Source organism: Coffea arabica, chromosome 3c (assembly GCF_036785885.1).
Source record: "Coffea arabica cultivar ET-39 chromosome 3c, Coffea Arabica ET-39 HiFi, whole genome shotgun sequence".
Classification (NCBI taxonomy): Eukaryota; Viridiplantae; Streptophyta; class Magnoliopsida; order Gentianales; family Rubiaceae; genus Coffea; species Coffea arabica.
In genome coordinates, this window is record NC_092314.1 from 11,398,299 (window position 1) to 11,412,709 (window position 14,411).

The 14,411-nt window shown below is 33.8% G+C and overlaps 2 protein-coding genes across 2 annotated transcripts; one reads left to right on the plus strand and one right to left on the minus strand.

Moving 5' to 3' along the window:
* Window positions 1-4,551: 4,551 nt before the first annotated feature.
* LOC113735562 (geraniol 8-hydroxylase-like) lies at window positions 4,552-6,492 on the plus strand. Its single transcript, XM_072083230.1, has 2 exons — window positions 4,552-5,460; window positions 5,735-6,492. Exons 1-2 carry the CDS (start codon window positions 4,891-4,893, stop codon window positions 6,344-6,346), a joined length of 1,182 nt encoding a protein of 393 aa, XP_071939331.1. The 5' UTR covers window positions 4,552-4,890; the 3' UTR covers window positions 6,347-6,492.
* A 4,297-nt stretch (window positions 6,493-10,789) lies between these two features.
* Window positions 10,790-13,072, minus strand: LOC113735563 (UDP-glucose iridoid glucosyltransferase-like). The gene is made up of 3 exons (XM_072083231.1): window positions 12,815-13,072; window positions 12,077-12,692; window positions 10,790-11,905 (listed from the first exon to the last, which is right to left on the minus strand). The coding sequence occupies exons 2-3, from the start codon at window positions 12,570-12,572 to the stop codon at window positions 11,034-11,036; spliced, it is 1,368 nt and encodes a 455-aa protein (XP_071939332.1). The 5' UTR covers window positions 12,573-12,692; window positions 12,815-13,072; the 3' UTR covers window positions 10,790-11,033.
* Window positions 13,073-14,411: the final 1,339 nt, after the last annotated feature.

Below are 14,411 nucleotides of genomic sequence, written 5' to 3' on the forward strand. Positions count from 1 at the left end.
TAATTTGAGTTCATTTACTTCCAGATTCCTTAATTTCATGTACTTGAAAATCTGATCATAATGAAAAAGCAAAAAAAAAAAAGAAAAAAGAAATCAATACCTGCTTTGGATAGTAGCCACTTTTTACAGCTTTTGGAGTACTAGTACGGGAACACGTGCCTTCCACGTTGTTGGTCATGTCTGTACGAATTTATTTGTTTTTAAGAATGTACTTTATCTAAGAAATTGAAGAGCCACAAAATCTAATAAGTTTTAAAAAAAATAATACCTCTATGGATTTAGGCCAAATGTGTTTAATGTTATTTATTATTATATTTTGAAATATGAACTCTTAGGAATTGGTGCAACTTTTGACTTTTGATCTTGAAATTTTTTTAAATTATAAAAAATGTACATAAAATAGGTTACTAACTTTGAAGAAGATGAAAGTTGTGAACTAGTATTTCTGTTCTTCAACTTCCATATTGTTCAGTTATGTTTCTTTATATCTTTTGAGCTCACATTCTAAATTTCTCCTCCTCTAAACTCCCTTGCTCTTCCATTGCTTTCGAGTTATTCTTTTTATCACTTGACCCCAATTAATGCATTGATAGAGTTAGTTTCTCTGGGTAGTATAAACAACCAATCTTTTAAATATCAAAGTTGACTACATTATTTTATTGGGCATTGAACTGTGGTTTACTTCACAAATTTGTTTGCAATTTGATTTAAGGAAAGAACGTGTATTTTTTTTCTCTTGTTTAGTTTTCTTCTTTTTTTTTGAGAAATTAACATTCGCATAACTTACTCCAAACCTAACATTTCATAAGGAAATTTCATAATCTCATTACAAATCATATATTGCACGAGGAAATTAAATGCAGATTCATCATTATTAATTCAAATCCATATGAAAAAGCAATATGTTATTTTTATAGAAGAACACAAGCCAATATAAGTAATTAATATTGATAATGCCAAAAATGAAGCTCCTAGAGAAACAAAAGGGAATTGAGAGAGAGAGAGAGATTCAAAACCAAGAATTTGTAATTAGAAGATCAATTGAGAAAGCTATTACCAATTCTAATTCATACATTCTATAAGTTATTATTGATATCAAACAAAATAAGTTTAATTGCTTTTCCTAAATTTTGAAATGAGGAAATAACAGTAAAGTGCATGTAAGGTTGTAGGAAAATAACATACAAGTATGCATCTTTATGAAATTTCATCTGCATATTATTTTGCTGGATAATTTGAATAATTTGGACCATAATCTTGTCTAACAACATAAGAAAGTTATTTTTGCATGCAAATCATTGGAGATTAATAAAGAAGGAAAAATGATTGAATTTACTTTTAACCTATGTTTCTAGGATATTTGTTTGTAGCTAGTTTGGTCTTCCTAATCTTGAGTAGTGCTAATCTTTGTCTCGAATAGAAGAAAAAGAAAAATCAAAATCCAAAACCTTTAGTTCTTCATTTTCAGAGATAGACAAACATTGTTAATGCCCACCATTGGTTTAGGGTGGGAGTAGCTCTCCGTTTTCAATATCAAGGGATAATATCAATATAGAAACCATGCTTGAGAGTTGAGATTGTTTCATTTTATACAAAATATTTCATAAATAAGCCTATTGGTTACTCATCCTTATTGTTAGATTATGTCAAGGTCTGACAATTGATGTAGTTTATTGTAAAACCCAATCAACATTAAAAAGTGTACCAATGACATGCTCTGGATAGGGTAATCTCCCCCCTTTTCTAAACTTTTTCCTTTACCAAAAAAAAAAAAAATAGAGAGTCTATAATAATGAAATACAAGGTTGACATAGGTTGGTCATTATTGCCTATGAAACAATGGAAAATGAAGAGCAATTTTGATTTGGATATATAGTGTTTTAATTTTTTCTAACAATACCCTTATCATAAAATAATGAAGATTATGTTGTGTATCCAAATTTAATGCCCTTCTAACATTATTGAGGATTTTTCTGTAATATCAATAATGAAGTTCTATATTCGAAAAACATTTATGACACTAAACTATGTCCAATCGTGGAATATTGAATAATATTAATCAAAAATAAATTTACTTTAACAATTAAAATAACAACTGTGTTTAACATTTAATAAATGACCACAAAAGTCTATCATAAATGCATTCTAATATATCATTTACTGCATCAAAAAATTTAAGGAAAAACAAAAAGAGTAAATTCTACTCTATTTACCAAGAGCGGCATAAGATTCGCTTCACTTTAAACTTTTGATAGTCTAAATCTAAACGTTGAACTCATAAGTTAAAGTTTGGAAAAAACAGAATAGCCTAAATAGGAAAAGTTTAACCTAAAAGGATGGTAAAATTTTTATATACAACATCAAAGCAAGATAAAAAGATGATCGAGATAAAAAAGAAAAAAAAAAAGGCCTGCTCTCTATTTATTGCCAAACGGTGGCAATGTCTGAATGAGATAAACCAATATTTTGCTAAAGAAAATCCCACAGAAGAGAAGTAAATATTTATGCGTTAAGGTTTCTTTGAAAAAGGTTAAAACAAGAGTTAATTTACTTACTAAAAACCATTTGTAAAGAATTTGCAAAATTATCTAGCACCTGATAAGGAAAGCATTTGAGAAAATTGAGGGGCTAAACATGCGAATGGCAAATGGCAAATGGCCTTGATTACTTCACTAAGTTGTCCTCATGCAAACTTTCCACTAATTTCTCCAGCCATTTAGCATTTATGTTATCTTTTTTTTTTTTAATATGGTGTAAGTAAGAGAAGTCGAACCCGAGACCTCACGCTTACACTCCCTCCCCCGTACCACCTAACCCATTAATTCCTCCCCCTAGCATTTATGTTATCTAGTACTAATTTTCATAGTTGCACCTTTCCTTTTATTATTAATAAATTACTTTACTATTGGGTAAACAAAACGTTAAAGTCACTCTAATAGAGTTCTATTCCTAAAATACAGCATCAAAATCGGTATTACATAAATAACCTCAAAAGATATTGAACAGGCATCCATAAAAAAGGTACTATGAAGTCAAGAAAATATGTAATAAGGGTATTATTGGAAAGAGAAAACTAAATCACTAAATCATTGAGAAATTTACTTTGCCAAGGTCCAGGATCTTTATGTTTTAGTTCTATTTTCCCACAAAAAAAAAAAAGAGTAAGTAACGCCTTGGTGAAACTCCTAACTTTCCTTTTCAGGATGAGATTTCCTATGACTCGATGCCTAGACAGAAGGACTAATAAATAGGCATGAATCCCTAATAGCCGCTCTTAGCTCTAATTTAAATAGGATGCTTCCTCCGCCATTAATTAAAAAGGGTTCCCCCAAGGAAAAACTCGCTTTTGTGCGGAGAATTTTTAATATAAATTTTCCTACCGAAACAAAGGCTGCTTAGTTAAGATGTTTAGAACCCGTTTGGACTGCTAGTTTCTAAAGTTTTTATAAAAAAATATACTGTAATGATTTGATATGTGTAAAATAAAAATGCGATTGACAAATATGTTCACGAAAAATATAAAATTTTTGGAAAAAAATGGCTTGCACTTCATTCAATCACTCCCAAACAAGACTTGCCCCAAAAATGCCTGTTAAAACATTTGGAGCTCCTGGCCATGTTCTCCAATTGTCACTTGGAATTTAGGCAGAGAAATTAAGTGTAATATTGCCCGCATGTGTTCTATCCCAATATCTTTTATCGGACCCCTGCTTATCTTATGAGGAAATGACGATGTTTGTAAATATATCAATCACCCTATTGTGCTGAAGACTATGTACAATTGTCCCTAATGAGGTTTCTATCATCTTCAACACCTCCCCCGGCCCAGAAAAAAAAATCCCTTGACACCTTTTTACTACTCTAGAGCTGAACACCACAATATACACACTACACACAGTACTGCTAATGAAACTTATAACACGCTTTGTTCGGTTTGCCAGAACTCAGAAGGAAAGATGCCAGCTACATATAGAGACATAGGCTAATGTGCTACAATATTGCAAATTCTGGGTACAGGAGTAAGAGCTTTTTTTTTTTTTTTTTTTTTTGTGGTGGTTCAAACAATTGATTATACACTCATTCTTTCAATGGATAAAACTGAACGTAAATTTTGAAGTGCATTATTAATTTTGTTATTTTTTTTGTGTGCATTTTACAGATATATGCACTGAAAGAGTGTTGAACAATCATCTTAAAAGTATGTCACCAATTATTTAAGCCCTTATATTATATGCATGTTTTGTAACTTCATGTATTTTAAGTTTTGCATCCTTGTTCTATAGTACATAGTTGTTGGTATCATTCGTATTGCTTTGCTGTTCCCCAGCTAATGAAACAGCCATCACCCACCTAACTTGCTAAACTTCTCTAATTTTGTCTTCGTCCGGTCTTAGAAAGCATCCTTCAGACCCAGAAATGAGGCAAGCAAGCACCCGGTGGTTGGATCAGGCCCTTCTTTCTTTGAGGAAAAAATAACCAATCAACACTTCATGTCATCTTTTATTTAAGGCCTTGGTTTGACACCCAACTAGCAATAGCATAACCAAATATTCCAGTTAGTATCCTCAAAGTTGGCCATGGAGATTAAGAGTTTACTTCTCCTGTCACCTCTCTTGTTCTGCATTACCTCCATCTTGCTTTACATGGCAAAACGATCAATCAACAAGCAGAAGAGGCTTCCTCCGGGCCCCAAAGGCCTCCCAATTATTGGGAATCTCCTCAAATTAGGTGACAGACCCCACGAGTCCTTAACCAAGTTAGCCAAGATTCACGGTCCACTCATGACAATCAAACTTGGCTGTGTCACAACTGTAGTTGCATCTTCGACTGAGATGGCTAGAGAAACTCTCCAAAAGAATGATCAAGCTTTCTGGATGAGGCCAATCGTGGATGCAGCAACTGCAGAAACTGATCCAACGTTCCATAATTTGGATTTCACAAGGTGCACAATGGCAAAAGCTTCCGAAGCTTTTGAACAGTCGAGTTTTTACCTCACAAAGATTGGATGCATTGCAAGAATTACGGCGCCAAATGATGGAAAACATGCTTAAACGTGTCTTCGAAGCTGGAGAAGCTATTTATATTGGGAGATTAGTGTTCGGTACAACTTTGAGCTTATTGTCCAACATGATATTTTCAGCTGACGTACTTGATCCAAATTCAAAAGAAGTTAAAGAACTAAAAGATTTGATTCTGAGGATTTTGGAGCTTGTTGGCAAGCCAAATCTCGCTGATTTTTTTCCTATTCTAAAGCCATTTGATCCTCAGGGAATTAGAAGAGATATTAAGCCTGCTTATGATGGTTTGCACTCGCTAATTGAGAACAATATTGATCGCCGGATGAAGCAAAGGGCTTCTGGCATAGAAAGATCAGGAGATTTCTTGGACGCTCTTCTTGATCATAGTGAACAATATGGCCCGGATGAACTGGATCTCCCCGAAGTTAGACTACTGCTCATGGTAATTAGTGATGCATTCATCCACTACTCTTGTTTTTTTTTTTCTTTTTTTTTTATTTGATCTTCTTTGACAAGATTAGTAACTTAAATTGCACCTTGCATTCATCTACTAGCCTTTTTTGTTACCCTGAATGCATAATTCTTATCTATGTATCTACAATTTATCACTATGAGATATGACATTAGATATATTTGACGTTGACTTTCCTATGTAATCCATACATTTCCCTATTATTGTTCTGTGAATATTGACAATATTTCTGTGCAGCCAACAGGATTTGTTTATAGGAGGTACAGATGCCACTACTGCCACAATCGAATGGGCAATGGCAGAGCTTCTTCACAACCCAGAGAAAATGGCAAAAGTAAAGCAAGAAATTGTAGAAAAAGTTGGCTCAGGGTTTAGTGTCAAGGAGGCAGACATCATGCAACTTCATTATCTAGATGCAGTCCTAAAAGAAACAATGAGACTCCATCCCACAACACCACTTCTCATCCATTCTGCCGAGACAGACGTGCAACTTTGTGGTTTCGTCATTCCAAAACATACTCAGGTAATGGTGAACGCATGGTCGATCACGAGGGATGCAGCTTACTGGAAAGATCCCACCATATTTCTACCAGAAAGGTTTCTGAATTCAGACATTGATTTCAGGGGAAGGGATTTATCCCTCATCCCTTTTGGCTCTGGAAGGCGAATTTGCCCTGGATTGCCGCTGGCAGTGAGAATGGTGAAATTGTTGTTGGCTACTCTTGTACATAATTCTGATTGGAAACTTCCTAATGGTATGAAACCAAAAGATATGGACATGAAAGATAAGTTTGGGCTTTCACTTGAGAAAGCTGAACCTCTTGCTGCTATTCCTGTGAGAGTTTCAAATTGTTGAAGCTTTCTTTATCGGATTGTTGGGGTCCGGTTGGGGAATCCCGTATATCTGTGTGTCCCAGTCGATGTCCTTTCAAACGTACGTGTTGAAGTTGATCATAGATCAATTTGTTGCTAAGCAAGCTAGCTTTGTATCTTTTAATGGCTAACGAGAGCCTTATGTGAATAAAATGATCAAGATTGATTTCTATTCAGGGAAAAGATTGCTATTTATTTTCTAGCTTTATTTTCAGCAATGGGTAATGTTTTTAAACTCGGATTGGTGAACGAACTTGTAGAATGTCCGGTTCTAATTATTTTCTATCCAATCGGTTCAACCGGCTGGCTCAAAGGTTCTCTGATTTATTAATTATTTTAAATATAAAAAATTAAGAACGTCGAGAAACTATATGCAATACGGAAAGAAATTCTTAAAATAGTGGAAGATTTCAAAGAAACAAGGAAAATGCAATTCATCTCAAAAAAGAAAGAGAAAAGGTTCATTGTATAATAACTAAAAAATTGAGGAGTTATAAAAAATTTTAAAAAAATTTGTCGATACCACAAATTGAACAATAATCTGGTGTCTACATTTTTCAAACTTATGCTCAAAACGACAAGATAATCACTCCAAAAAGAAAAGAGAAAAAAAATGGAAGAGAACAAAGCTCTAAAGTACCAATTTTCATCAACATCTTCTTTTCCATTTTCAATCATGTCTTTATCATCGTCTACAAGCCTTCTATGCTAAAAAAAAATTTTCAGATCTATATTTTTTGTATATTTTAACACCACATAAATATAAAATATAGGAATATTTAGAAGAAAAGAAAATAAAGGTAGAAGATGATCATTGTAGGTGGCTTTGAATGGCTTCTGGATGTTGTGGGTGGTCTGAGTGAGCATGGAAGAATTGATGAGATTTGAGGGTTTCGCTGCTTTTTTGTAGTTGATTTGGGTCTTTTATTTTTGGCCCACAAAGTTAAATATTGAAGCTGTTAACATGTATTTTGGGCTTTTGCAGCCCAATAGTACAAATGCAATTGCCCAATACTCACAAAATGAAGAATTGGATGGGTTCAAATAAAAAATCACATAACGCTGGATCTGATCAATTTAACCGATTTCGTACGATTCACCGGTTTTTTTCTAGATCTTACCTTTTTTTGTTATTTCCGGCTACCTAGATGAATCAGACTGAAGCCCTGGTAAGCCCGCGGTTGAACTAGTAGAACTGACTGATCTAGTTTGGTTCTAAAAACACCTGCCAATGGGGGTTGGCGAATAATAGACTTTTTATGCACCCACGTAAAAAAAGTTATGGTTGTACTAGAGTTTTTGTTTTTCTTTTGCCGCTGCTTTCTTTTTAGCGTAAAATATGAAAAATTCCACTTGTGGTTTCGGGTTACCCTCTCATTGTTTTTTTTTTTTTGAGGGGCTCTCATTGTTTAAAACACCTGCACAACTTCCTTATACTTTGGACTATTCTGGAATATGGATAGATATCATTGAACTTGACAGAATTTGGTACACACTCGCCAACACGCGCAGTGCAAGAGTGGTACAATCAAGGGTGAATTGATGGCTCTGTTTGGATTTAGACTTTTTTGAAAAACAATTTTTTCATCTACAATGCTACAGTAATACACAAACCAAAACAATTCTAAAAACATCATATCCATACAATATATCAAAAACAACTCTAAATATCTAAAAAAATATATATATATATATATAACTACCCATCACTCTGCATCACCATGACCACTACCTTACTGCCACCACCCCAACACCCACGACTTTCTCTCCTCTCTTTTTTTGCCCACTCCAATTCCTCCCTCTCTCCTCCTCTCTCTTCTTCTCTTTCCTCCTTTCTTCTTTCCCTTTCCCCGCCCTCCAATTTCCTTTCCCTCGACTGACCGCAACCTTCCTAGTCATGATCAAATTTTCTCGCGACCAAAAGCCGTGACCAAGACGGTCGTGGTTGTGGCTAAAGTCGCAGCCACCACCCACGGGCGGGAGAGGGGTTTGGGGTTGGGGGGAAGGAGGTAAGGGGGTAGGGGTGTGCAAAATCAAAAAATTCTGATTTACCGTTCGAATTTGAAATTGAAATTGAATTCGAAATTTTCGAAATCGGTAATTCGGAAGTCGGTACTGAAATCGGAATTTTTGATTTCGAATTATGCGAATTTGGTTCGAATTCGGTAATGGAGTTTTTGAAATCAGAAATAGGAATCAGATTTTTTGATTTCAAATTCGTTTTATAATATATATATTAATATTTATTTATTTATATATATAATATTTTTTTTTTCAATTTTGTTTTATAATATGTATATTAATATATATATATTAATATGTCTATTTCAATTATGTATATTAATATGTATATTATATATATTATATCAATTGAAATAAATATATATATTTATATATAAATATAAATATTTTGTTTAAAATATATTTATATATATTTATAAATATATATAAATATACTTATTTCAATTTTGTTTTATAATATGTATATTAATATATATTTGATGCCCTTCTAACATTATTGAGGATTTCTGTGTAATATCAATATTGAATTTCTATATTGAAAAACATTTTATGGCACTGAGTATCTTATAACCAATCGAGGAATATTGTATAACATTAATCAAATATAGATTTACTTTAACAATTAAATAACAATTGTTTAATGTTTAATTGATGAACGACCATAACAGTTTATCATAAGCGCATCCTAATATACCATTTACTACACTAAATAAATTTAAGAGAAAAAAAAAAGCAAATACTCTATTTGCCAAGAGCGGCAGTAGCAAAAACTCTTGTTCAACATTGAATGGTATCGATGAAAAGATGGAGCACAAGATTTGCTCCACTTTAAACTTTTGAAGTCCTAAACCTAAATGTTGAACTCGTAAGTTGAAGTTTGGAAAAAATAAAATAGCCTAAGTAGGAAAAGTTTAACCTGAAAATGATAGAAGTTTTTTATATAGTGTCGAACTAAGATAAAAAAGGTGATGGAAATTAAAAAGGTCTGCTCTCTCTTTGTTGCCAAATAGTGGCAATATCTGAACAAGATAAACCAACATTTTGCTTAAAACAATTTCCACAGAAAAGAAATATATATATTTATGCTATACAGTTTCTTTTCAAAAGAGTTATTAAAAAAAGAGTCAATTTACTTACTAAAAACCATCTGCAAAGAATTTTGCAAATTATCTAGCACATTTTAAGGAAAGCAATTGAGAAAAATGAGAGGCTGAATGTGTGAATGGCAAATGCCCCCCGATACTTTGCTAAGTTATCTTTATGCAAACGTTCCTCTAACACTAATTTTCATAGTTGCATCTTTCTTTTTTTTTAGGCTATGTATCTAGGACTAATAAGTATAAGAACCTACTAGACCAAAGGAGTATTTTGACACATCTTTTAAATTTTTAACATTGCGATTAAGTGAAGAATCCTTGACCTACAGTCCAAAGAGGAGTAAGTCTTTTTTGGCGGCCACTAAACCAAGCTCAGTGGTTAGTTGCATCTTTCTTTTCATTACTATTGGGTAAACAAAACATTAAATTTTTCAGAGGTCATCCATGTGCAATTCCGTTCTAAATCAAATTTGGAAATTCACTCTAATAGAATTCAATTCCTAAAATACAACATAAAAGTCAATATGACATTAATAACATCAAAAGCTATTGAACAGGGATCCATAAGAAAAATGTTCCACTGATTTCTATACCCATTTAGCATTTATATTAGCTAGCACTAATTTTCATAGTTGCACCTTTTCTTTTACTACTAAATACTAATAAATTATTTTACTATTGGATAAACAAAACACCATCACTATTGATATGATAGACTAGTCAAAGGTGGTTAATCACTAAATCCCTAGCTAACACCATGTATGAGTATTATTAAATGTGAAATTTGTAGTAAGGATTGAAACCAATTTACTAAACACCCTAGGCTGTGATATATATATATATATATATATATATATATATATATATATATATATATACCCCATATAATGAGCCAAATAACTCTTAATTTAGGCACTTTTTACTTAAATGTCTCGATTCGAAAATAAAATTAAAGAGGTGTAGTTTTTGCTGGGATTAAGTGCCACTTGGGTGGGGCACTCTAGAATCCAATATGATGAAAATTAAAAATAGTATGGACAATGCCAAAAAGAAAATTACAAATAAAAAGATTGAATACTCAAGCCGATGGAAAGGACTCTAAATTTTGGAACTGAGGCACCCATTTTTTATTCTTCAAGCTCTAAACTTCATTTTCTTTCTGGATTTCTTAAACCTCTATTATAGGTTAAGCAACGGTTGACAAACTAATGATGTGACAATTATATTGCTATTTAATATTTAGTTCATATTTATCAATTTAAATTTATATTCTGATAACGAGACAGAAATTTATTGAAATTGCTTGAGATAGTCCAGTACAAATTGCTCAATAAACTGAAGAAGGGAGTTCGATAGGGATTCTAACCAGTAATTAATTTTGGCATCTGATGCCAATTCATGTGCAATAGAGAATCCAATATCCTGTTAATCCAAAACTCGATAAATCTGTAAAATGTTGGCTCCCTGCCAAACCAATGAAAATCCCCTTCCCATCAAGAAATGCAAAGTAGGCTTAAATCTTTATTAGCTATCACTGCCCTGGTATGAAAATCAGAAAGATGATATGAACTGCACTAACTCATTCAAAGAATTGTAAGAAGAACCACCTTCCTTGATGCAATGTTTGATCTGTTCCTTGAGAGCAGTCACTTTCTGCCTCATTCTTGAGCCTTCTTCTTCAACTAGGATTCTTCTTATAGCTTTTGCAACATCTGTTCTCTGCATCACTTCATCCAGTTCTATGCCTATGCCCCATTCATGGGTCAGGTATCTTGCATTCATCTTTTGGTCGACAAAATATGGCTTGCATATCATTGGTACTCCTTCGCTTATACTTTCTAAAGTTGAATTCCAACCACAGTGGCTCAAAAACCCCCCAACAGCAGGGTGAGCTAAGACATCCTTTTGGGGTGCCCATTTCACTATGCAGCCTCTATCACCGGTAAGCTCTTGAAACGCCTCGGGCAAATGTGCATCTGAGCCACTGCCTAAGCCAGGCCGGATAACCCAGAGGAACGGTTGGTGACTGTTAGCTAGACCCCCTGCCATCTCTGTTAGTTCTTTCTGATCCAATGTTGCGATACTTCCCAAGCTTACATAAATCACTGAATGTGGAGCTTGCTTTTCAAGCCATTCAATGCAGTTGTTGTCATCCTTGATGACTAAATTGCTTGATTTTGCAAGAGCCATCTTGTGCATAGGGCCTAATGTGAAAAATGGAATATTGTAATGCTCCTGAAGCTGTGTCAATGAGGAATGCTCAAGGCAGTCGGTAGTGTTCCAAATGATGGCACTAGAAGTTCTTGTGTTGCATACAACTGCAATCAATTGTAAAAAGTTATCTAAGCTGCCCATGGTGGCAGTTGGTAGATCCTTGAACCTTAATGGATGAAGTCCTGGAACCAACTCGTCTGATGTAGAATCTGTGACAAAGAGATCATGTCAAATATGATATGATAGAGACTAGTAATATGACATTGCTATCTCTGTTCAGAATTATCTAGCATAATTTGTTTACTGTTAGTACTACATTGGAAACATCAATAAATGTTGCATTCATCCTTAAATTGAGAAATTTATTTGGTATTGCATACCTTGCAAGCAGTTGTAGCCCTCTGCTCTAAGCCTGGGAAGTTTGCAGAAGGCTAGCAATGCGGCGGCATTGCTTGTTCTTTGAATGATACTGGGAAGACTCATTTGATTCGCTACAGTTTCTGCAAAATGCATGAGAAAATCATAGATGATGCACACAACCTGATCATTTTGTTTCTCTTCCTGCTGCTGCTGCTGCATCATTTGAATTAAGCATTTCCTGAATGAATCTTTACAATTTGTGTTGATAGTGGATGCTAAACGAACAAGATTGGAAGCGGAGATATCCCAGTTGGATATACCATCCGAAATTGGCACGTATTGAAAGTCAGGATGGTCAGCAGGATTGGGAAAGTTGAATTTGGTATGCACAATTGTGATTGAGAAGCCCCTGGAATGAAGGATGTTGGCTAGATCAAGCATTGGATTCAAGTGCCCTTGGAGTGGGAATGGAACTAGCACCACGCGACGACATTTTTTTGCATGTAGCTTCTCCATATCCGTGACCTATTTCTTCTTTCTAGATAGAAGTTCTCTGACTTGCTTAGTTTCAAATGCTTAAAATGTCACCACAGCTTGTAAAAGATGACGATATTCCAACCGCTGCCTTGCTGGTCCCTGTTAATGCTGCATTAGCTTTGGAACACTAATATAGTAGTTCTTTTTTTTGTCTTCTTAATCTTCTTGATCCACATGAAATATTGTAAGACAATATACAACTTACGGATTGGATTATTTACCTGACAATTTTCTAGATCCACAAGCTGATTGCCTGCATGAGAATAGCATCCACCATCTCTTTGATGCTCTGAAACATGATGTGGTTGGCTTTTCATGACTTTATATTAATAGTTCTCCTTTCAGGAATTGTTATTCTTCAGCAGTGATTAGCACTCTTTTTTTGACAAAAAAAAAATCATTTCATTTAATAAATCTGCACTAATGAATCAAATGCATTCACATGTAATATTAAGTGGAAAATAGACAAAAAAAAAAAAAAAAAAAACTTCAGGTTACTACACTCGACTCAAACGCAGCCACATATGATAAAATTATAATTTTGCGTAAATATTCACTTCATCCCCTATGAGATGTGCAGTCTTGTGCTTGACTTCAAATGTGCATTTTTTTTTTTTGGGTCCAAGTACAAATGTGCATTGTTGCTCGTAAGATTAAGCACAAATGTCATAAAGAACCTCTTATTCTCACTTTTGAAAGATGAAGAAAATGGGTACAAATGTTATCCGTGTGAAGAAAGAAGAGAATCAAATCATTGGATGTACTATTATGTTGGCAGAGAATCCAGCAATCATTTCAATTACATTTTGTTTCAGACGCTCTTGAAAAAAAAAAGGTCATATTTTATTTGAATTGGATTATCATTAGAAAAAAAGAATTGGAAAATCATCTTCTAGATCTCATCACAAAAATTTAATCCTTGGAACCCTTGGCTTGTGTCTTGCATCCAATGTGGATGATACAAGATTCCCCATTGAGTGGGCTGGCCGGCCTCCATTTTGATGTTTTTTAGGTGGAAATTGCTTCCCATCAATGATATAAATGGGAAATAGATCGAAACATGACAAACATAAACCGACAAGCTTGACCAATACAAGCAAACTTGATGAAGTTTGTCATGTTTTATTTGCTACGAAGTCCTTATCATTAAAAAAAAAAAAAAAAAAAAAGATAGAGACAGAGATGGGATTAATTCCAAAAAGGGTGCAATTACCTTAGATTCTTACCTTTCTTCTTGTCTTGAATTGTTTTTGTCAGGTATAGCTGGGATATGGCCATATGGCATTGCCATTTACAAGCCAACTACAAGTCAAGAAAATGAATCAGGATCATGAGGACAAGAAGTCCGGAACAATCATTCAAACAAACAGCTTTTAAAATCAATTACAACTTTAGAACTAAGAAAACAATCTAATTGATCTGAATATCCAGTTCTGCAAGGTTGATTTTATTTCTCAACAAGCTAGGATTTATTTGTTTTTTTTTTTAAAAAAAAGTGTTTAAATGTATAGATATAAATAGTCACTGTAATGATTCAGCAATGAGGACAATAACAAAGTCAATATGAATATTGCAAATTTTCGGCTCATCATCCACGTCTTAAAAATAGTGACCTATTGATCCTACAGCTTCAAAGATGTTAACAGGAACCTGTGGTTTTTTTTTTTTTTAATGGTAGGCTTTGTGAATTTTCTTCCTCTAACAAAATTTATTGTGAAAATTAAAGGTAGCTAATTTTGTCAAATCACCTTCAATATCTACTTTAAATCAAGCGAAGCAGATGCAAAATTATCAATAACAACCATACATAGTACTACA

Bases quoted from the DNA above. Each gene is read 5' to 3' on its own strand.
- LOC113735562 (XM_072083230.1), top strand. From the start codon at position 4,891: ATGCAGCAACTGCAGAAACTGATCCAACGTTCCATAATTTGGATTTCA. The intron at 5,461-5,734 runs GTAATTAGTGAT...TGCAGCCAACAG, and splicing joins AAGTTAGACTACTGCTCATG to GATTTGTTTATAGGAGGTAC.
- LOC113735563 (XM_072083231.1), bottom strand. From the start codon at position 12,572: ATGGAGAAGCTACATGCAAAAAAATGTCGTCGCGTGGTGCTAGTTCCA. The intron at 11,906-12,076 runs GTATGCAATACC...TCTTTGTCACAG, and splicing joins GGGCTACAACTGCTTGCAAG to ATTCTACATCAGACGAGTTG.